The 23,539-nt window shown below is 35.2% G+C and overlaps 3 protein-coding genes across 16 annotated transcripts in view; 2 read left to right on the plus strand and 1 right to left on the minus strand.

Annotated features, from left to right (window-relative positions):
• The first annotated feature begins 12,130 nt into the window (after nt 1-12,130).
• On the plus strand, nt 12,131-15,346 carry LOC129746910 (nuclear distribution protein nudE homolog). 2 transcript variants are annotated; one of them, XM_055740846.1, is made up of 3 exons: nt 12,131-12,391; nt 12,485-12,862; nt 13,247-15,346. In XM_055740846.1, the coding sequence occupies exons 2-3, from the start codon at nt 12,545-12,547 to the stop codon at nt 14,222-14,224; spliced, it is 1,296 nt and encodes a 431-aa protein (XP_055596821.1). In that variant the 5' UTR covers nt 12,131-12,391; nt 12,485-12,544; the 3' UTR covers nt 14,225-15,346. The 2 variants fall into 2 exon arrangements, with proteins under 2 accessions (XP_055596821.1, XP_055596820.1); XM_055740845.1 differs by having other exon boundaries at nt 12,132-12,409.
• Nucleotides 13,193-17,680, minus strand: LOC129746908 (uncharacterized). 4 transcript variants are annotated; one of them, XM_055740840.1, is made up of 5 exons: nt 17,552-17,680; nt 17,181-17,495; nt 15,369-17,050; nt 15,192-15,257; nt 13,193-15,113 (listed from the first exon to the last, which is right to left on the minus strand). In XM_055740840.1, exons 2-5 carry the CDS (start codon nt 17,470-17,472, stop codon nt 14,847-14,849), a joined length of 2,307 nt encoding a protein of 768 aa, XP_055596815.1. In that variant the 5' UTR covers nt 17,473-17,495; nt 17,552-17,680; the 3' UTR covers nt 13,193-14,846. The 4 variants fall into 4 exon arrangements, with proteins under 4 accessions (XP_055596815.1, XP_055596814.1, XP_055596817.1 ...); XM_055740839.1 differs by having other exon boundaries at nt 17,181-17,657; XM_055740842.1 differs by having other exon boundaries at nt 14,972-15,257; nt 17,181-17,657.
• A 1,721-nt stretch (nt 17,681-19,401) lies between these two features.
• The window catches only part of LOC129746909 (X-ray repair cross-complementing protein 5), a 75,122-nt gene continuing 70,984 nt past the window's right edge, over nt 19,402-23,539 (plus strand). For 3 of the 10 annotated variants that reach the window (XR_008737401.1, XR_008737398.1, XR_008737400.1), the window contains exons 1-6: nt 19,402-19,548; nt 20,784-20,900; nt 20,960-21,195; nt 21,252-22,135; nt 22,200-23,184; nt 23,258-23,385. Coding sequence is in view for 1 of the 10 variants with exons in the window: in XM_055740844.1 (XP_055596819.1) it covers nt 19,534-19,548; nt 20,784-20,900; nt 20,960-21,195; nt 21,252-22,135; nt 22,200-23,119 (2,172 nt within the window). In the remaining 9 variants the exon portion in view is untranslated. The other 7 variants (XR_008737402.1, XR_008737404.1, XR_008737403.1 and 4 more) reach the window with 7 other exon arrangements.

Raw genomic sequence — 23,539 nt, forward strand, 5'->3', positions numbered from 1 at the left:
TTCTATTATTCTATTATTTCTTTTTTTAACTCTTTCTTAAAATTGTATTCAGCGGTTTTATACTCTTTTTTATTCTCTAAAGTTAAATTATTTCGAAAGATAATGTGTTTTTTGTTTTTAGTTTCGTAAAGTTCCTTAATTTTATCGTTCCAGTATGGCTTTATTTTTCTCTTATTGTCTAATTTAAAACTGTATGTGGAGTTAGCTATTGCCTCTGTGATTTTGATGTTCATGTCATCTACGTCTCTAATGTTATTTGGATTTATATTATCGAAGTTGCTGATAGCTTTCTTTTTGTTTACTAAAGTAATTGTTTTGTTTTCTTCAAATTTATTGTAATCAATCAACGTACATTCAATCAATTTGTGGTCCGAATCAAAGTTTTTATTGCTTATTTCCCAATTAATTTTCCCTGCTATGTTTATAGTGGTTAGAGTCAGATCGATGGCCGAAGCTGTATGATTCAAATCTGCCCACGTAGTAGCTTGTCCGTTGTTAAGAAAAATTAAATCCGTATTTGCTAATAAATCGCTTATTATAGTTCCTCTTCTATTTATTTTGTTTGTAATTCTGTCCCATATGGGATGGTGAGCGTTAAGGTCTCCTCCCATTAGGACTGGTGTTGAGCAATTTTGTATGAAGTGGAAAAGGTTTTTCATCTGTTGTTCGAAATGGCTTGTTGCAACCTCTGGAGGTACATATATTGAAATAAAAATTGTGGGAGTTTTAATGTTTTTGATTTTGACAGCAATTATTTCCAAGTCTACATTATTTTTAATAATTTCTTCTAGGATCAGCGTAGGGTGGATGAGTATTCCTACTCCTCCATATCCTTCACCTCGACATTTCTTGACAAATTCATAGTTAAAAAATCTAAAATTTTCAGTATCTTTGATCCAAGTTTCTTGCATCATAAGAATATGAATTTGGTTTTCTATAAGGTATTTTTTAATGATTTCTCTTTTGTTAGTTGGCCTTATACTACGAATGTTAATTTGAGAGATATTTAAGTTATATTTGAACATAGCCATTTTTAAGTGAATGAAAGTGTAAAAAAGTTTTGTTTTGAAAAAATAGACTTAAATAATACCTTAGTTATTTCGAAGTGTTTTTTTTTCAATTTTTATTTTTTGTAATGTGATTTGGATAAGATGATGAGTTCTTGTAGTTTTGATAGATTATTTCTTTTATAATCGTTCCAATTTCAATTTCTAAAATATCGGAATCAGAATTAGTTATGTTTTTGTTGATGGATGTCAAAGCATTCATCATTTGTTTGGTAGCTTGTTGAATCATTTCAGCTGTAGTTTTCTCTAGCTCAGTAGTTTTATATGGGTTCGATGTTATTGGTTTCGTTGGGTATTCCACGTTTGCAGTTGTTGTTAATTTTGGTGTTTGTATTTCAGAGAATTTAGGCCTTTGTTTCTGGGTATTGAAGTTTTTAATTACGTTTCGGTATTGAATAACTTGATTTTCTGCTGGTCTAAAACCTTTCATTGTCGTACTTGGACGTTCCATTTCCGGGAATGCGTCGGTAGACTGGAGAAGAGAGAATTTGTTGGATGTTCTGGGGTAATATTCATTTGCTTCTAAGAAGGTCATTTTGTTAAGAGCCATGATTTTGTTAATGTTTTGTCTTCTTTTCTTTTCAGGGCAGTCTTTGGAGTTTGGGAGATGTTCTCCTCTACTATTTTTACATTTCGGTGTGTTATTTTTACAATCTTTGTGGTTTTCATCAAGTGTATTCCCGCAATTTTCACAATTTTTCTTGCTTTTGCAAGCTTTTTTATTGTGGCCTATACGCCAACAGTTTTTACAGATTCGGATTGGGTAGATGTATAATTCCACTTTACTATTTACACCGTAGATTTGAATTGATCTTGGCAAATCTGATCCTTCGAAGGTAAGTTTTATGGATTGAGTATTAATTAACTGTTGTTTTTCATCTTTTCTTTTAATCTTTTCTACTTTTATTATTTGTTTTTCTGATATTGCGAAATTTAGAATTTCTTCTTCTGAAATAGTGGTTGGGATATTTTTAATAATACCAATAGTTTCTCTGAGCATCATTGGTATCGAAGCTCGATAATTATTAGCTTTAAGTATTTCTGTAGAATTTAATATTTTCTCAGTATCTTTTGGGGTTTTATATAACTTAAATCTATGTTTGCCAGCTTTTTTAATTTCGCTGAATTGATTTAATTTCAAGTCGAAGAGGAATTTTCCTACTTCTATCGCAGCAAGCAACTTATCATCAGAATTGGTGGAAATAGGATCAATAAAAATAATTCTATATTGATCGTTTTTAATCCATGTTTTGTTTAATTGTTTGTTGTTTGATGAATCCATATTCATTTGGTTTTCATCCAGTGTTGTGTTTAATTTTGTATTTTGATGTTCATTATGTGTATGTGTGTTAGATGTTGAGTCTTCTGATTGTTCAATTGTTTTATTATTTTTGGGTTTGATGTTCATTTCTTCATTTATATTGATTTGTCTTTTTCTAGGATTATTTATGGTGTTTTGTTGATAGGAATCTTGAAAGCCGTGAAAATCTAGTTCTTCGTCACTTGAGGATAAGTCAGGTAATGTATTAGACTGTTTTTTGTCTGGAGGTAAGTTTGATTTCTGTTCGTCTTCGTCCATTTTGTTTGGTCATAAGTAATTACGCTTCTAACCTCACTTTCGCTTACCTTCGCCTAATCTATTATTCTCCGCAAATTCCTTCCTTTTCCTTTCTCCAACACTTCACTTTTATCTATCTCTACTCTTTATTTTCTTTTAAAAGCTATTTCTGGCTCTGCCACTTCATATGTACTGAGAAATCCGAAAACTTTATATTTTTGAATCCGCGTCGTTTTAATGGAAAAAAAACTTCCCGCTTCCACTATATCAACCGGCTGGCTTCACGGTATGGCGTCGAGTGCATTAGAATTCTTCAGTGATACCAACATTTGTTTTGAATGTTATCATGGTTCTTTTCTTTTATTTCAAGCAGTGTCTACTGCAAGAGAAACAAAATCTATGATTTAAGTAACAAATATTCTGAAATATTATTCAGAAAATTTTATCAGAAATAAGAATCTGAAATCTGGAATCAGTATCTGAATCTGAAATCTGAATCTGAAATCTGAATCTGAAATCTGAATCTGAAATCTGAATCTGAAATCTGAATCTGAATCTGAAATCTGAATCTGAAATCTGAATCTGAAATCTGAATCTGAAATCTGAATCTGAATCTGAAATCTGAATCTGAAATCTGAATCTGAAATCTGAATCTGAAATCTGAATCTGAAATCTGAATCTGAAACCTGAATCTGAAATCTGAATCTGAAATCTGAATCTGAAATCTGAATCTGAAATCTGAATCTAAAATCTGAATCTGAATCTGAATCTGAAATCTGAATCTGAAATCTGAATCTGAAATCTGAATCTGAAATCTGAATCTGAAATCTGAATCTGAAATCTGAATCTGAAATCTGAATATGAAATCTGAATCTGAAATCTGAATCTGAAATCTGAATCTGAAATCTGAAATCTGAATCTGAATCTGAAATCTGAAATCTGAAATCTGAAATCTGAATCTGAAATCTGAATCTGAAATCTGGATCTAAAATCTGAAATCTGAAATCTAAAATCTAAAATCTGAAATCTGAAATCTGAAATCTGAAATATGAAATATGAAATCTGAAATCTGAAATCTGAATCTGAATCTGGAATCATGGACGTGAACTTTAGAAATGTTGCCCATCCATTAAAATATTTATAATATAAAATATAAAAAAATTCAAGCAATACCTTCAACAATAAAACATTCATTTCGTTATCAGCATCAGCACAATCAATCAACAAACCACGCGACGAGACGGCAGTTCCTCCTGCTGCTGGGTTGGGTGGTAGATTTGGTGAGCGACAAAAAGAGAGCTAAAGAATTTGTTTCTCCCGCGGCTATACGTGAGGGGTGCGAGATTTGTACACCAACCTGCATGCTGAAAATGTGGGCCAAACTGGTTGAAATCTGACAGCTTCCAGTAAATTCGGAAAACGTTGCTACAAATTTTCAAAACACCACTCAAAAAGTATGTCCATCAAAAGAGGAGATTCTAATGAATCTTTAGGTATATAAAAAGTGACCAATTTGAGTTCTAATTTTAGAGAAATCTCGCTATAAAAATCCCGTAAAACCACCGGCACGAGGGGGCATTTGAAAAATGACAAAAAAGATGTGATTTTCATTGCAATATACTGAACAACTGAGATTTTTGAGGAACCAACTATGTTCTACGAAACTAATAATGAAGTTAACGAAAAAAAAAAATTTGAATTCAGAGAATCGCTCTATTGGTAAGCGAGATCCAGCAATGCAAATATTGGACCACCAAAAACTTATGCATCCATGGATAGATTTATTCTTGACAATTCCAAATATCATAAAATCAGCGCAATATTTGGAATCTGTCCCAAGTTATAAGCATTCTGAAAAGAGCTCTTTTTCGGGACTTTTTTCATTCGGAATCAGCTACTGGTGATCTCGTAAAATATTTCGACTTATTTTTTCAATATTGAGAAACTAGAATAAATTATCTATACAATGAATTAAAATTCATCGAAATCGGTCAATATTTGCGGCCAGGAGAACGTACGTAAACTACAGGTCAAATTTATCTAAAATAGATTTGTACGGAAATTTTGCGAACGGCTTTGGAAGGTTAAATTGTCAAAAAAGTCCATTCATATCACTTTTAGTAAGGCAGAATAGCCTAATTACATTAATATGCATCAGTGCATATTTTTTCATAATTTTGTTGATTATCCATTTGTAGAAAAATGTGATTTTCTGGTACATTCCAAACATTAGCCAGTTTTTTCAATGACTATTTTTGGGGGCCTTTTACCAATACGTTTAAAAAGAGCAAAATACCTTATAACCTTGAATAACCTTGTATATTTCAAAGTACTATATACAATGAGGGGCAAAATAAAGTGTCCAAATTATTTTTTTATCATTTCTTTTATTTTTCTGGTTAAAATTCACCGAAAACACATCGTAATCATTTTTAAAATATTGTTTATTATGTTCTTTTAAATTTTCATTAATGTTGCGCTGGTAAAAAAAGAAAGTTTTTCTGATAGAAAAAAAAACAATTAATATTCAAAAAAAAAAAAAAAATGGGCAAAATTAAGTGTCCAACTCAAAAATCAATATAATCGCGAGGCCCCTCGAATTTGTTTGTTTTGTGTATTTTGACGTTTCATAAACAACTGGCTTGGCTCTGGAGTATTCAAACAGGTGTCTCAATTTTGACAGCACACGGACCGCTCACGGTGGAGTTGTGTTTTGATTGCGGCGTTTTTAATATTTTGACGAAAAAATCAAAAATTTTAATCTGTTTCGCGTTAATTTTTATATTGTATGGTGTGATTTTTACGTGATCTGTATATTGGAGTGTGATAACAATAATTGCTCACGAATTGAAAGTGAATTCCTGCTAAAAAGGCGAAAATGAGTGTGGCAGATGCTGCTCCTGATGGAGCAGCATCACAATCTGCAAGTGTACCTAACCCTCAAAACGGGTCAGGAAACTTGGATAAGGAAATGGATCAAATTTTAATGGAAACCACGGATGCACAATCCAGAATCAGGAATGAACCGACGCGGGTGTTCATAAACTACCAGTATAAATCCGGTGATAGTCGTCCTTTTAGAGTGATGGTAGAAAATACGGATATTGAGAAAAGGAGAACCATTAACCGTTTGAAAGTAGGAGCCATGCTACACCAGAATGGATTTGACAAATCCATAGAAGACATCTGCAAAACTGGAAGACAGAAAGTCACAGTTTATGTCGGGAATTGGAAGGATGCCAACAGGCTAGCTAATAGTAAAAATTTGCAGCTACAAGGATACAAAGCGTACGTTCCGAAGCAGTTTGTCACTGTTACTGGAGTAATTTCAGGGATCCCACCCGATATGGATGAACAAGATATCAAAATGAATATCAGAAGCAGAGTGGAAATTGATTCTATTTTTAGATTACACCGTTTCATTGAGAAGAAAAAGGAACCGACGTACAAAATAGGAGTGGTGTTTAGGAGTAATGTTCTACCTACTGATATTAACATTTTTTCTGTTATTTTCAGAGTACAGCCCTACATCAGAAAACCGGTAATATGCTACAAGTGTCTGAGATACAACCATGTATCAAAAAACTGCAAATCGAAGACTGGAAAATGCGCAAGCTGTACAGAAGAACATCCTGTTGACATAACATGTAAAACCGTGAAATGTTTCTATTGTGAAAGCAACGACCATAGAACGACAGACAAAACTTGTCCTCGTTGGAAAAAGGAAAGTAATATCCAAGCGACGATGGCCAAAAATGGAATGACTTACCAAGAAGCGAAACATACTTACATATTTCCAACTGAAAACCAATTCGACGTGTTAAGGAGTACAGAAGAATACCCAACTCCAGCTGAATCTTACTCGTATGTTGCAGGAAGAGCACCCAGATCCTATCAAAAAGAAAATTTACAACGAAATAACATAAATACCAACAATCGTTTTACAAAAGGGAAGGAAAGAAGAGAAGAAGAAGGAGAGTTAATGCCAGGAGTAGCTAAAGAGTTAGTGAAGAAGAGAAAAATGGAAGAAGATAGAGAAGAAAGCAGAGGGACAGGTTTGAACAATCCCTACAGGACGGAAGAGGCAGAAAAAATAAGAAAACAGATAGAGGAAACTATAAAGAAACAAACACAAACAGAATGGAGGAAAGCAATGAAGGAAGTAAGTACCAGATTGGTTGAAATTTTGAAGCCGCATGGAGCGCCTGGAGAAGAGCTTACAAATCAAATTATGGGAGAATTGATGAAGGCAGGTGAGTGGACCGGAAACAGTTCATGATGCAAAGTAACTTTAATATAATACAAACAAACATACAAAGTCTGAAGACAAATAAAAACGAGCTTGCTCATGAACTGTTTACTGAGAAATATGACGCAGCACTATTATCAGAAATCTGGGTTAAACCAGATCAAATAATGACCCACAGGTGGAATATACAAGGTTATCACCGTATATTATCACCAAGGTCTGATGGTTTCGGAGGTACTGGTATATATCTACGTTCTGACTTTACTTTTGAAAGACTGGTCTTAAGTTCATCCATGCAATTCGAAACGTTAGGTATAAAAATACATACCCTTGATCTTGTTCTTGTAGTAATTTACATCAACCCTAGAATTACATTACAAGAGTTAGAAAACGCTTTTACACTTTTACTTAGCCAATTATCGACACACTCCAAGGTCTTTATAGGAGGAGATTTTAACAGCCACAATGAACTATGGGGTTGTTTAGATACCAATAATAAGGGCAATCTTATATATGATTCGATCATTAATACCAACTTTCTCATACTCAATAATGGACAATACACCTTCATCCCAGCTATAGCAAATCAAAGACCCAGTGCTATTGACTTATCAATGTGCACCACAAACATGTTTAATGAAGCTAAATGGGAAGTATTACAAAAGAGCTTTGGTGGAAGCGGTCACCTTATGATAAAAGCACAACTTCAATTATCGTTTAAAACAAAGAAAAAGTGTTATTTTGATCGAACAAAAATCACCGAAGAAATATCGCAAATTAAACACTGGGAATTTGAAGAAATTAAAGACCTTGCAGTAATTACGAATCAGATAAGCAATAAACATAAGAAAATGAATTCATTTACACCAAAATATTACTGGAGTCCTGACCTTTCCCTATTATATGAATCCAAACAAAATGCTCTAAGAAATTATAATAGATGTAGCAGCACCACAAATCTCATAGAGTGGAAAAAAGCTGTAGCACAATTCAAAAAATCAAAAATAAAACATATTAAAGATAAAATGATGGAACTATCTAGTACCATAGATCCACGCAATGTAAAAGAAAACTGGAAACTAATTAAGCGACTAAAACTGAGTCCTGTTGAGAACCCCAAAAATAATCCCATATTAAATAACAAAGACACAGCTGAAAAATTCCTTACAAAAAACTTTGGAGTACAAGAAACTAAACAACGTCTTTCGCCTGATATAAATACTCGACAAAGAATAATAACTTTTGAGTCCTGGAAGGCAATTATCAATAAGAAATCTATTAGATCAGCACCAGGAATAGACTCCATAAATTATGGTATGCTTAAAAGTATGGATCTTAATACTGTTTCAAAAATAATAGATTTATTGAACGAAATGTGGCTTAGTGGAAACTTACAAGATCATTTAAAAGAAATTAAGATTATACCAGTACTAAAACCAAACAAACCTCCGGAACAGATTGAATCGAGTAGACCTATTGCTCTTCTTTCAACTATCACCAAGACTATAAATGCAGCGGTTCTTGAAGATGTTAACCTTACCTGTTCAAATAACAATATTCTACCTGATTTCTCATTTGGATTCCGTAAAGGCATGTCAACGGAACATTGTGTGACTTTTGCAACAAACTTTATAATGTCATCCAGAAGAGAAGGATTTGTAACAATTGGAGTATTTTTTGATTTCTCAAATGCATTTAATAGTGTAAATGTAGATAAACTGAGAATCATAATGCTGAATTATGGATTCCGAAAAGATACCATAACGTGGATCTTCAATTTTCTTATAAATAGAAAAATGATCATCTGCACAGATCAAGGAAAAGTAGAACACATAACAAGCTGCGGAGTTCCACAAGGTGATGTTCTTTCGCCTATCCTTTTCAATATCTACACTTCTTCTCTTCACAATACAAACCTCGACCGGGACACCATAACTCTTCAGTTTGCGGACGATTTCCTGAAAATTGTAAGAGCAAAAACTTTAGAAAAGGCTGTTAAAAAAATGCAACTGGAAATAAACGATTTCACAGCAAAAGCTGAGGAGCTTGGATTGATACTAAATTGTTCAAAAACAAAGGCTATGCTCTTCAAAGATTCAAACAAAACTCTCGCTCTTTCTCTTGGAGGCGAAATATTAGAAACGGTTAAAAACTACAAATATTTAGGTATCACTCTGGACCAAACACTAAGATACGGCTTACATGTAAAAAATTTAAAAAATACATTTATGGACAGGATGAACATGTTAAAAATTATTGGAGGAATAAAATATGGAGGTACACCAAAAGTCATGGTAATGTACCACAAAGCACTCTTATCTGAACTATGGTGCCATCCTTTACGGAAATGCTGCAAAAAAATATAGTGACATGTTGGAGACTACCAACCGACAAGGACTTCGGGTAGCAACGGGTTGCACAAAAACAACTCCCATTAACACATTGGCAGTGCTGAGTGGGGAAGGACCTCTAACGTTGAAACGCGAATTTATTACAAAAAAGAGAATTGCTTTTCACATTTACAGGAACGATTTGATTGCTCAACAATTACAGTCTTTGAACCTGAATCAACTGAAACAAGAAAGGCAGTACTCATTCATTGAAAGAGTATACATAAAAAACGTCAACACATTCCAAAAACTTTATGTTCAGACTAAATCTTGTAGCATATTCAATTTTACGGTTAATGAACAAATAATAGGGTCAACTCAAAAAAAGAAATTAACATCTCCTATAGTTCTAAAAAAACTCACTCAAGAAATGATTCAAACAAATTATTGCATGTACGAACAATGGTATACGGATGCTTCCAAATCTGGCTCAAATTGCGGACTTGGTATTTACGATGCCTCCACAGACGAAAGCATAAGCCTAGCTTTAGCGCACGAAGTGAGCATTGCTTCTGCAGAGCTACTGGCAATACGAGTTGCATTAGAACACGTACAAGTGAACGATTCGCGAAGAATTGTTATTTTCACAGACTCCCAAGCGGCATGCAAAATTTTAAAAAGGGATCGAAAGAACAAAACGTTCGATAAAGTAACTCACGACATTTGTTCTCTAGCAACACAAAATCGTGCAACTATACAATGGTTACCTTCTCATGTTGGAATCAGAGGAAATGAAAATGCTGACCAACTAGCGAAACTCGGACTCGAAAGTTCAGCAATCCTAGAAAACAAACTTCGATTAGATGATGCGATTCGATACTATAAAAAGACACTTATAGACGATACAAATAAGTGGTATAAGGATTTGGCAGCAATCAATCAAAAAGGATTGAAATTTTATAAATTCCAAGAGAATTTTAATTCCAAACCGTGGTACTGGAGTTCTGAAATGAATAACAGACAAATTCGAACAGCAAATCGACTTCTAAGCGGACATGACTACTCACCATACTACCTGGGACTCATGCACATTCGAGATTCAAAAACTTGCGAATTATGTACAGAAAATTTTACGACCGAACATGCACTGTTTCACTGTATACAATACAATCATATTCGTAACCACTACGACTGGGAAAGTTGTAATAATCTATTCGATCTGATAAAAAACTTCGATGAATCAAGAATCAAGGAAGTCATAAGCTTCCTAGAAAAAGCAAGATTTTCAATTTAATGAAAAATCGCTCGTATTAGACACACTGTGTCTTCGAATAATCAAATAGATTCGACCTGATTCGACATATACTCGTGCAGTGGTTATATAGAGTATAACACTCTAGGCCAATATCATCAAATCCATACATACATACATACATACAAACAGGTGTCTACATTCGAATAAGTTGTAAAATATGGAGAACGCATAAATTTCTGGTTCCATTCCGTTGTCCATTCGGAAACTGGTTGTTCGTGATGTGAATAACGGTCAAACGCACCGGGAAGTGGCCAAACACTACGAAATCAGCAAGACAGCGGTATCAAAAATCATGAAGAAGATGAAAACGTTCGGATCGGAGATGGATCGCCCAGGAAGAGGACTGGAGCCCAAGACAGATGCCAGAACGGACAAGAAAATCATTCTTGAAGTGAAGAAAAACGCAATAATAACGATCCGGCAGATATAGGAAGAGCTCCAATTTTCGATATTGCGTTGTACTGTCCGTCGCCGCATCCATGCAAAGGAGTACCATAGAAAGATAGCAGTGAGAAGGCCTTTCATCAGCCAGGTGAACAAGGCTAAGCGGCTCAAGTTCGTCAAGGAACACGCCGATAAACGGCTCGAGTACTAGAAAACATTGTTGTGGGCCGACGAATCCAAATTCGAGCTATTCAACCGGAAGAAGCGGGATCATATGTGGCGCAAGTCGGGTGAGGAGCTCCAAGATCGCCATATCCAAGGAACAGTCAAGCACGGAGGAGGTAACGTGATGGTGTGGGGGTGCTTTTCTTGGGGTGGGGTGGGCAATTTAGTAAAAATTGACGGAATCATGACAGCTGAGTCATATTCCAATATCCTGCGGGAAAACCTCGAAGTATCCCTCATCAAGATGGGCCTCGAAGAGCGTTTCGTTTTAGAGCAGAATAACGATCTGATGCATACGGCCAATCTGATGAAGTCATTTTTCCGTTCCTGCCGCATCAAACCCCTTGAATGGCCCCCACAAAGTCCTGATCTGAACCCCATCGAAAATCTGTGGGCCATCCTCGATGCTCTGATTGATGAGAATGGTGTGACAAATTAAAAATACTTATTTTGGCTGGAGCATGCGTGGGAAGAACTCGACCCACAACACTTGCACAACCTTGTTGAAAGTATACCGAAGCACTTGGCCGATGGAGGCCATACCCATTATTAAATCGTTCTTGTTTGTCTTCAGTTTGAATCAATTTGAAGCTGTATCGATCTGGACCTTTTATTTTGTCCCTGTTTTTTTTTTAATATAAACTGTTTTTTTTTTATCTGAAAAACTTTTTTTTTACCAGCGCAACATTAACAAAAATTGAAAAGAACATAATAAACAATATTTTAAAAATGATTACGATGTGTTTTCGTTGAATTTTAACCAGAAAAATAAAAGAAATAGAAAAAAAAGTAATTTGGACACTTTATTTTGCCCCTCACTGTATGTTCATTTTATAAGTAAAACGAGTAAAACACATGTGACATTTTAAAAACTCAAAGAATTAAATACGTTTTTTAGTTCTTTTTGGTTTGATCGACTGACAAGCTGCGAACTCATTCTCAGGTTTTATTTGGTTGCGTATAGATTTATTTAGAAATTAGCTGGCCTCACTGTTTCGGTGATGCAACGCTAACTGTCATTACGGGGATGAAAAAAAGTCGAATTTTATATGTGTTTTGTGGCTCTCTCCGTGTTAAGTGCTATATTAAATCTAATATCTAATGACAAAGTACCATTAAAACGAGAAAAATGTTGCTTTAATTCCAGCTTCTAGTTACTGTGGGACTGGACAAAACTTGAAATAAGAATTTAACCACGAGTTGAAGTTGTTTCAGCTAGATTTTCTTGAGATTTTTAGATTTGACGGACTTTTTTGTTCGAAGGTTAGGCAGGCTTTCTTGGTGCGAAAAGAAAATCAAAATTTGCATAAATCAGAAACGTAATTTCTTAATTTGTTTCGTTAATCTGAATTCCAGGTTGCTCCGAATCCGTATTGAAGCCAATTAGTGCAGTTTCAACCAGAACATCTGGTCATCATGGACCAGGAACAGTTGTTTACAAGCGTCGAGGAGGAATGTTTGTATTGGAAAGAACGCTGTTTGAAGTTAACACAGGATCGGAATGATGTCCAGCGGGAGTTTGATGATTTCACTGAAGAATCTAGGCAATTGGAGGCGGAACTGGAAATGACCGTCGAGCAGCAGGAAAAAAAGATTCGCGATCTTAACCAGCTAGTAGCCCAATTACGAGTCGAATGTGAGTCATTTAAAAGGAAAGTGACCAACAGCGAGAACGAATCAAGCAAAATTGATGCCGATTACAAGCAGCTGGTGAAAGAAAATGAACGATTTAAGGTAATTGATGAAAATCTTGATCATTAATGATTTTGTAGGTATCTAGTTTTAACTCATTGAATTAACTTTGAAAAAGAGTACTATTTGGTAAGGAAAACAATGGAGACTAACAAAATAAATTTTAAATAGCATTTAGACAGAGAGTGCTTTTTTTTAAACCATACATTTTGTGCAAATGTGTTATTCACAAAATCTTTCAATAATTGTTTTAAACTTATTTGTCTTAAATGTCCTAAAACGACATCATTTTTCATAGTTTTGTTATTTATGTTAAATTTTATATCATTGCTATGAGTTCATTGGACTGTTTGCTGAAAACTAATATTTGTAAAAAGTGATTTTTCCGACTTTTTATGAATGTGAATTTAATTTATTTACTTACAGGCTTACATTCGAGAATTGGAACAAAAAAATGACGATTTGGAACGCGCCAATAGAGTTGCGAGCGAAAGCGTAGCGGAATTCGAATCGATGCTAAATCAAGCTTATGAGAAGAATGCTTTACTGGAGCTAGAAGTTGACGAAAAGGAACGCATGCAAGTCAAATTGCAGAGATTAATGGACGAAGCTCGTGATCTTAAACAAGAGCTTAAAGTGCGACATGTACCGAAGGGTGAAGGTGACGAAGGCGAATCAGCTGAAGCTCCGGTTGACGATGCTGGGACAAAAAATATAACAGAGAACCCTGAAAATACTGGCGTGTCGAAAATAAATACCACCGCAAATCATTGTATCAGTAGTAACAAAATGGAGAGTTTAAATAACAACCTTAGTGAGAAAAAGACGGATCCCACAGTAGTGGCCATAACCAATTCCACTAGTAAACTTGACTTGGAATCCAGCATAGGATCCCTCGATAATGTCGTTTCGCAAACTGACGAATATGTTTTGCTGCAAGAAAAGCTTATCATTGAAAGAAATGGAAACATCAACGCATCGTCAGCCCTTATCCCCGGCGTTCTGAACGCTCCGATGGCACCCAGTGATCGAGTTTCAACTCTCAGTATTGTCGCCGATCTCCTTAGACGACTCGACAACATGGAAGCCAAATTGAAAGCTTGGAAAATACGGAAGCCTTCGTCCCGTGCGAATCTAGCGAGCAGTGCAAGTCATCGGCATAGCAACCATCATCACCTTCATCATTCCAGTCACCAGCACAGTGGCAACCTGGCTGACAGTAACGTTTCGCTCAACTCACTCGGTACTGGTGGTGGCGGTAGAGTTACACCCGGTGTAGATGGTTGCTGCGGGAATGTGCAACTACATTCGTATCAACCCGGTACGATAACGATTGGAACGCAAACTCCCCAGCAACAGCAACAAACAAAATCTGCATCTACCGAAATGCGAACAAACAATTAAGCTCTCGCATCTTTTATCGTCAACGCGTAAGAATTGTATTTGTTTTAAATTATTTATAATTTAAAGGCTTACATTTTAACATAAGTTTCTATAATGTGTGTCGTGTATATAATTTGTGGCCCAATAGTAACAATAAGATATGGCAAGTTATGTCAGATTAAATAGGGTTATTTCAAGTACATGTTTTTTGAAACCGTTGATCGAATTCAAAAATTAAGTTCAGGTAAGCCCTTTCCCGATGCGTGTGTAGAAATTTAAAATGGGCGTAAGTACCAGATCTATTTTTAGGACAAGTTTTGCCTATATATTTTTTGAAAAAAAGCTACTTTAGCATGGTGAATAATTTTCTTTGTAGTATTGGTGAAGAAGAGAGATCCAGTCACCATTCTATTCAATGAATAAATAATCGCAATTGCAATAACAGAATTTGAATCCCCTTAAATCTGAATATTTTTCCAGCAAAGATGCAGCAATCCAAGTCAGTAATATATGCTTCAGTCTTGTTACTTATTCAAACATGAAAATTGGCGGAAAATTAACGTTGGATTTACAGAAAAGAAGTAAAAAAAAAAACAAATATCCTTTTTCTTAAAACTAACAAACGGGATACTATCGAAGTGAGCTAAGCAAAACTGAATAAAAAAATACTAACAAATGAAAAGTGTAACTTTACGCGAGAAAGAACTCGTTGAATAAATATATTTATTAGTATATTTCTAACCTTTAACCGGTGCGACTTTTCCGATCGATTTTTCGAAAAACATCCCTTAGTGAAAAAGCCCTCTTTAGGAGTTGTTAACTCGTTTGTGAAAAATACGCATTTCTTTACGAAAATATTAAGTAAAGAATTCATATGTACCTTCGGGGTGTCAGTTCCTGGGGATCCTTGCTAAAATATTATAAGACGGAACCGATTTTTAGCTAATCATGTTCATCAATAATTTTCGTCGACCGAAGCTTTCCTTACTTTCTGATAGAGTTGGATTATGGAAACGAGGTCCAATTCGATTCGCGTCAATCGTAGATTTAAAGCCTAGACATAATTGAAAACACTATTAATAACAAGATATTTATATCGTCAAACAGTTTTTTGTTTGTAAATTGTATCAAGTAGAAATAAAATTTGAACTTAAAAGTTACTTACCATGAGCTCGTTGCGTGAACATTTATGGTCTACAACTTCCGATTGAAGAATCCTTCGCTTTATAATCAGTAAAAATCCCGGGTAATAACTTCTGATCGTACATTTTCCATGTTCTTTTTGCAAGCACATTTCAGCCATGATTTCTGTTCCTAACCAAAGAGAGGAATTTTCTTCGTCTGCAACTGTTTGCAAAATTTGTTCATGAATACCGATTCCTTTATGCAATAGTTGAGATATATAATCGACTGTTTGTGAAATTTTGAAGCAATATTCTATATTTTTTTTCTCCCCGGGTTTTTCATTTTGGTTTTGACAAATCAGTGCTTTAGCCATGGGTATTGTATCTTTATGTGGATTACTGACAACGTAGTTGTGTTTTGGCTTTCTGGATTCTATTGAATGACCTACATCATTAGATGTTTGTAGGTTAACAGGTATTTCTAAAATTAAACAATCATTTGTATGAGAAACAACCTTCAGTAAAGATAGAACTAACGATGGTAATCCTTTTTGATTCAGATAATTTGCTCTGACAGGTAATATCATTTGCACACATTCATGTTCTTTGTCCAAGGTTTTATCAAGTCTGAATAGTTTCCTGAATGAGTCTACTTCCACCGAAATCATCCAATTGCTATTTTGAAGAACTTTAGAAAAATCTGTTTTTAGGAATAGTTCGATATGTATAAATAAGCAGTTGTCCATAGTAGTTTTTTCGAGAAAAACGGTTTCACAAATTGTACTTGGAATTCGATTGTGCTGTGTCAATTTAGCGCTCACAAATTTTTTATACAAGGTGGTGTTGCACAGGATGTTCATGACATTAGTTTGGGCTTGTTCTTCATTGATGGTTTCAATTAATTTGTTATGTATTTCCACTTCATTTGTAAGTAAACACGTCATTTGCTTGGCTTGTGTCAAAACTTCGTTAGTGATTTCAAAATATTTTCCTGTTTCCGCATCTTTACAATTATAGTACTCGTGTTGTATGAAAATTGCATGAAATAAACAGTTTTCTGTAATGCAAATAGCAACATCAGCGAATTTCACATGAACTATACCAACAACCCCGTGCAGTGCTATTTCTTTAGTTTCTTTATCGACTGTTTTGCTTAGCTCTGAATAAAAGAAACGTAGTTGGACGAGTTTGTAACCGTCTGAAAAAAGAATTGTACCTAGGTCTTCCAGAAAAATAAAAGCTTCCACTTCATGACCAAGACTGAAATACTCCTCCTCAAGAAGGCAACGTTCTGGTTCATTGGAAATACTAATGACATTGAGAATCGCATTTTCTAATAATACAGCGAAGCAACACGAACTATGAGAAAAATCAACTTCCACTATTTTGGAAGCATAGGTTTTGATCGCTACAACTTCATAGCTGTCCTCTAAAATCTTCAACCAGAACAGTCCACTGTTTACTGTAAAGACAATTATCTCTACATCTTCCAAAAAATCTTTGCTATTCAATAATCTCTGGAAAAATTTCTTATTGCTTCCTGTAACTCTGATTGTCTTTACACAAAGCCTTTGGTCATATCGATTCGTCAAAAAACCCTTATTCTCCCATGATAAGTCGTAGCATCCAAGACTTTTAGTGATCCGCTCGTCACAAAGATCTTCAATCACTTCTAGTTTTAATTTGTCTCCGTTGATTAGACTGATGATTACAAGCTTTGATCCTGTGAATAGAAAGATGATTCATTACTTATTAGACAACGCGGCGCATATTGGTCTATGCGTATGGAGTACGTAAATTCTTTTCCCTTTCTCTTCGTATGGAAGCAACGTATTTGCAACCTAACTATTCACCTTTGTCCATAGCGGCAATGGCCTTTACGTTACGTATCCCCTCAACAGGTACGCAATTCCGAAATGAACTGAAAACAGCCAGTTGACCATCACATGTGTAGCAGATTGTATTTTGAGCCGTTACAGTTACACCCAACAGCATGGCTGGCGGATTTGCTCTAACCGTGGTCACTTTGTACGGTGTTTCACCATTCTGGATTACTTCAGTTAGATTTTTGATTGCAACAGTAAACACTTCGCGTTCTCCCGGGATGATAAAAACCGTTTTGTCATTGTCGCCAACGCCGTACATTGAATGTGGAAGAAATGTTTCATCTGGAATTTTCCAGTTTTTCAATAATTTGAACTTCATTGGACTTATATACATTTACTATGTTAAATACAACCGCTTTATTTGAAATTGAAAGTTATTTTAAGAAAACCATATACGAAAATCAAAATTGCGCTGATGATTTTATTTACTTGGCCATATTTCAATAATTGACCCGGTACACGCTAACTTTTGGCTACCCCTTAACGAATACTTTTGACCCGTTATTCGATGAGACTGTTAGAACTCCTTTTAAAGGATACAGCCGCTGTACCCTTTAAGGGGTACTCAGCTTGATAACGCTTGCACCGGATGAAATTTACCCCTTATTTCAAACGCAGCGGATAAAAATTACCCCTTTTTCCAAAAGCTTCCGTATGGTGGAAATTAAAGGTTCTGTTTATAGAGAATGTGTTCCCTGGAAAATAAATAAAAACAACATGTTTTATTTCATTTAGTCTATTGAGATGCCAATTTTTTTAAAAATTTGGATTCACTTAAATATTTTTTTTTTATATTACAGATGATTGGAATACTCGATTTCCCCGCTTGAATATTATAATTATCTTACGATGCATCCTGAAAGAAAAGAAAACATTAGATTTTTAGTTAAGAAAACATTAACCATCAATCTTACCTTCAATTTTAGATCGCCTCGGTGCGTGTTTTCATGTTATATTCTATTTGTGTCTGCCTGGCTCGTCCGGAACTTTGCTGTGCTGCTGAAATAAAATGAATGAATATAAATTCGAAAAGAATACAATTCAAATTTTTACAATTAAAACTTACCACAACATCTCTCATGCCGAATTCAATGCTTTTAATGTAACGCATCTAAAATTGCCCTTTTTGAAGGGAATCGAGCCTTTTAAAATAAGGGGTAATATTGATCCGATATAATGACCCGTTATTTGACAGATCATGGGGGTTCTCAATAACGGGTCAATTTTACGCCTTTAAGGGGTAGCCAAAAGTTAGCGTGCGTGTATGCCGACAGCCGCCCAACGGCGGTTGCCCAGCCCTGTCAAAATAAATTTAATCGATCACCTCGCACACTGAGCAAAATCGAGCTATAAACATTTGGAAAGTGATTTGAAATCTACCAAAAAAAAAACCATCGACAAGGTAGTTAGGAAGCCATACATAATGTGTATTGTATTTGTTATTAAACAAATAAATTCGTATATAAATCTTAACACATCCTAAATATATTAAATCTCTAAGTCAGACAAAATGCTTTTTTTTTGCAAACTTTTCATAAAAATAAATTCTGTCCTATATAGTCGACCTAGTTATTTTCAATATAAAACAGATCAGGAAACGGACAAAATCTGGACCAATTCAATGCCGGAAATGCATTTGTAATTTCCTATGGGGAAAACTTGAATGCAACATTCCGTCAGACAGCTATAATTTGCCGCCAAGCGGCTGCTGAACGCGACTCCCATCCAGAGGTGCCAGGTCGTTTTGTCAAAAATCAGGACACCGCGAAACAAAAAATTAGGATTTTTCAGGACACCACTAAATTGGTGCAAATAACATGCAGTTCTGCTTAAATTGCATTATTAAAGGCGAAATATAGGTGCTGGAAACGCCTCGAATTATGCAACTAAAGCGGGAATAACCTTGGCTTGTCTGCAGTCAGTATCGAAAAACACCAATTAAATATATCATTCGAACCGAAGATCATCATTGGTCAAACTGTTTTATTAAAGATTTGTTTGATGTTCTTTTCATTTAACAATAAATTTAGTTATAATTTAGATATTTTTTTAAAAATCAGGACATTTAAAGGGCCATTTTTAAAAATCAGGACAATTCAAGCTTTTTTGAAAAATCAGGACAGCCTCTCGAAAATCAGAACAAATCCTGAAAAATCAGGACACCTGACACCCCTGCTTCCATCGCAAATAAAACCCCCCAAAACATTTTCATGATTGTTCATGTGCCTCAGACCACTCTGTGACTGTGATTTTATTGTGTCGTGTTTAATATTATTCGCTCCTAAAATTAGCGAAAAACAATTAAGTTATTGATTATAAAATGTCCTCATCAAAGGTAAGATTTCACTGTTTTTTTACACACCGTTCAAAATATTTTTGGTAGATTGCATCGATTGCGCCTTCTTTACCTGAACAGAAATTCTGAAATTTATAAGTGCACAGGTGGTTCTTAACAAATTTTATTCAATCCAAATTATTTACCGATTTTTTTTCCTTTAAAATTTAAATATTTACCGATATTCTAATTGTTTTAAATCAGTTATATACGAAAACCTTTAGCATAGGACTATTTTTTAACAGGTTTTTCTTAACGAACACATCCAGCGAGGGAGGAACGAGCGATCTAAATGCTTCATCATCCCCCAACATACCACAACCTCTAGGAAGAGTATACTGGTGTATGGCCCCTCCTGTTGGAACAACTTGCCTTTGGCGACAAGACAAACCAGCTCGCTAACAACCTTCAAGACCGCGTTGAACAGAGCTACATAACGCAAATATTATATTCGTTATCAAAACATTTATTAATATTCCACGCGTTTTGTGACACAAGTGATTTCCTTAACCTGAACTAATAGTTAATTGTAACCGACAGGCTGCGTTAAAGTTAATAAATTACAAATTACAAATTACAATTACAAATTACACAAACACTCACAGGATCTCTATGAAACTTGATGTTTCCTCGAAGAGATTCCTTTTTACTTAACTCTAAGCGTACAACTTTCGAGGATATGATGGCTAGCATCTTACAAATGCTAAAACCACCAAACCCACAGATCGTGTACTATAAATGCCGTGACCGAGATTCGATCTCACGACCGTTAGCTTAGAAGACTTGAAGGCTATCCTCTACGCCACGGGCTGCGGCAAGGTTAAGAGGATCAATAGAATTTAAAAGCATAAACATGCTGTCTACAATATTTTAGATGATTAAGAATAATAACCTTAAACTGAAACGCAGTATCTGAATGTAAGAATATAAGATGCAGCATGTTTAGCTCATAAAGTCGGTCATATCAGCCAACAAAGGATTCTCTGACTGAATATTGTTATCCTTGACCTTGTACAAAAGTTACATATTACTTTAAATTAAGGTACCGTAATTTCGAATAATAAATTGAATTAAATTGAAGATTATCAATGTCATTACAAAAAATGTTAAATTTACGAAACTCTGTTTAGTCAAAACTATCGACACCAATGCCACTAAGGTGAAAATGTACCTTAATTGAAATAAATATAATGAATGCCATTACAAAACGTACTAAGACCATTTTTATAAAATAGGAAGCGTGTGTTATAATCTTGGACGTGGGAAAGGATACTTTAATCAACACAAACAATCGGACAGAGTCCTTCTTTCAACGGGCGAAAAGATGTGTTACCAAAATTGTGGAGAGAAAGGTATATTTTTTTATATCCTACCAGTTCTAAATAGAATCACAAGAGATAATTTAACACAGATTTTCAGCAAACCGCAAGACGAAGTTGGGCTTATTTTGATGGGCACTAACGAAACAAGTAATCAACTGAACGTAGAATATGGTGGATACGATCATGTTTCGGAGGCTTTCGATATTTCACCGAGTAACTGGCAGATGCTACGAGTTCTGGAAAAACAAGTACAACCATCAGAAGTTAATGCAGACTGGTTTGATGCATTGGTAGTGGCTATGAACTTTCTAAAAATTGGCGTGCAGTAAGTATGTTTAAAATCTATTTCATTGGTATTTGTTAACAAATTCTATCTCGCAGGGCTAAGAAATTCGCTCATCTTAAAATCATTATTATTTCAACACTATCAGTATCGGCTACAATCGATGAAGAACAACTTGATTCGGTTGTTAAAAAGTTGAGTACGATGTCCTGTGAATTGAATATTATAAACGATACTATAGAACATCAGCAGGAAATTAATGAACAAGAAGAACCTCCAAAGTTTAGTGCTCTTGGAATGTTCAGTCAACAGCACACTAAAACTAAGGAACAGCGAGCCAATGAAAAGCTGTTAGCTGATATAGTATTCAAATCAAATGGAGCTTTATGTAATCTCAGTTCAGCAGAATTACTATTGGTACATTTTGAAAAGAAAGCTACTAGAGCTGCACCTTGGAATAGTCAGCTATCTATAGGAACACAACTTCAGATCAGCATTTCAGCCTATGTGTACATCACTGAAGAGAAAGGAATAGGTTCATTCAAAACTGAAAGTATTGATCCTAATGTATCTGTTAAGTTAACCAAGGACTATTTTAAAGACGATAAGTTATTTGAACCAGATTTCGGAGACCTTATTAAAGGATACATGTACGGTTCAACAATTGTCCCCTACGATAGTCAGATGGATATTGATTACAAATCTGGAGAACAAAGGCTTTCATGTCTTGGCTTTACACTGGCAGCTAATATTGTTGAAGAATATCTCTGTGGAACCGGTACTCATGTGGTCGTTGCTAGAAAAGATTGCGCAGCATCGGAAGCAAAATTGTCAGCGTTGGTAAAAGCAATGACAGATTTGGATGTCGTGATGGTTGCCACTAAAGTTTATAGGCGAGACACGAAGCCAAAAATCAATGTACTGATGCCAGCATATCGCAAACGGTATCCTTGCCTTATGATGTATGAGCTGTGTTTCCAAGGTAAGCGTTATTTTAATTCATATTCAACATAACCGAGTTTCAAAAATTACAATTTTAATTTCAGAGGAAGTTGTGCTGTTGAAATTTCCTACACTCCTCTCTAACAAACACAAACCTACCGACGCTCAATATGATGCTATGGACAAACTTATTGATGCAATGGATTTAATGAATGCCTACGACGATGAGGCAGGTTCGAAAGAAGCTTTCTCTCTTCACAAAACACTCAATCCAATTCACCAGCATATGTATCGAACGATTGCACATCGTGCTTTATATCCCAAAGCTCCGATTCCTTCAATGGACGATGAACTAAAAAGTTTAGTTGATGTACCACCAAGAATAAAAGAGCGTTCGAAAGACGTGGTGGGAGAGGTAAAAAATCTCTTTCCACTCAAAGAAGTCAGAGTTAATGCCCGTATCAAATGGTTACAACGAACGGCGAATATCAATATTCCGAATGACCCAACTGCGGCCAGCTCTTCTCAGCACATGGCGTATCAAAACAGTTCTGACAACGAGGATATCGACGATCAAAGAGTAATTGTGGAAGTCGGTACAGTAACACCAGCGGAAGACTTTGCTCTATTGCTTAAACGGGGTGAAAAGTTTGCAACGTTATGTACTCAAATCCAAAGGGTCATTTCCGATTTGGTGTTCAAATCGATGACGATACAATATGAAAAAGTGGCCATGGCCATGATGATATATCGAGAAGAAGCGAAAATTCTTGGGCCGTACCGATACAACGAATGGATTGGAGAGTTCAAAAAAAGTTTACTAGCGCGTAATAAGCTCGAATTTTGGGAGCAAATTGTGATTAAAGAAAGGTTTGGCTTAATTGGTGCCACTGAGAGTGACATAAGCACTGTCACAAATGACGAAATTGAATCGTTCTACAGTTTCAGTGCTGCTGCTAAAATAAATTTAGAAGATGGAAATGCTGATTACATTGACGCAGATGATCTTTTTGCGAATATGTGAATAAGAAAAAATATTATTATGGATGATTATAACGTTTGTTAATAAATCTGTGAACTTTTTTCAAGGTAAAACTTTTTTTCAGTACGTAGTGGTCAACTTTGATTAACAATTCATAGCATATTTTTGTCCTTTATTCAGCAGGTGCATAAATCATTCGTAAAGAAAAATGAATATTTACTAACTAGCTATGATAAATTTATAAAATAGCACTTCTTCTACTATGCTGGATAAAATAATGCTTTTGAGAAGATTCTGATAATATTCGGGTAAGTTTATATAGGCGGTCTTAAACAATTCTCTATTTCAGTAAGAATAGTGAAATAATTTTTTTTATACTAAAATGGCACTGGTATATATTTTACATTTAGTTGTACTTAAGTTGTACTGGAGAGAACGGCCAAGGCACTGCCAGCGCATTCG

Source organism: Uranotaenia lowii, chromosome 2 (genome assembly GCF_029784155.1).
Source record: "Uranotaenia lowii strain MFRU-FL chromosome 2, ASM2978415v1, whole genome shotgun sequence".
In the NCBI taxonomy this organism is placed as follows: domain Eukaryota; kingdom Metazoa; phylum Arthropoda; class Insecta; order Diptera; family Culicidae; genus Uranotaenia; species Uranotaenia lowii.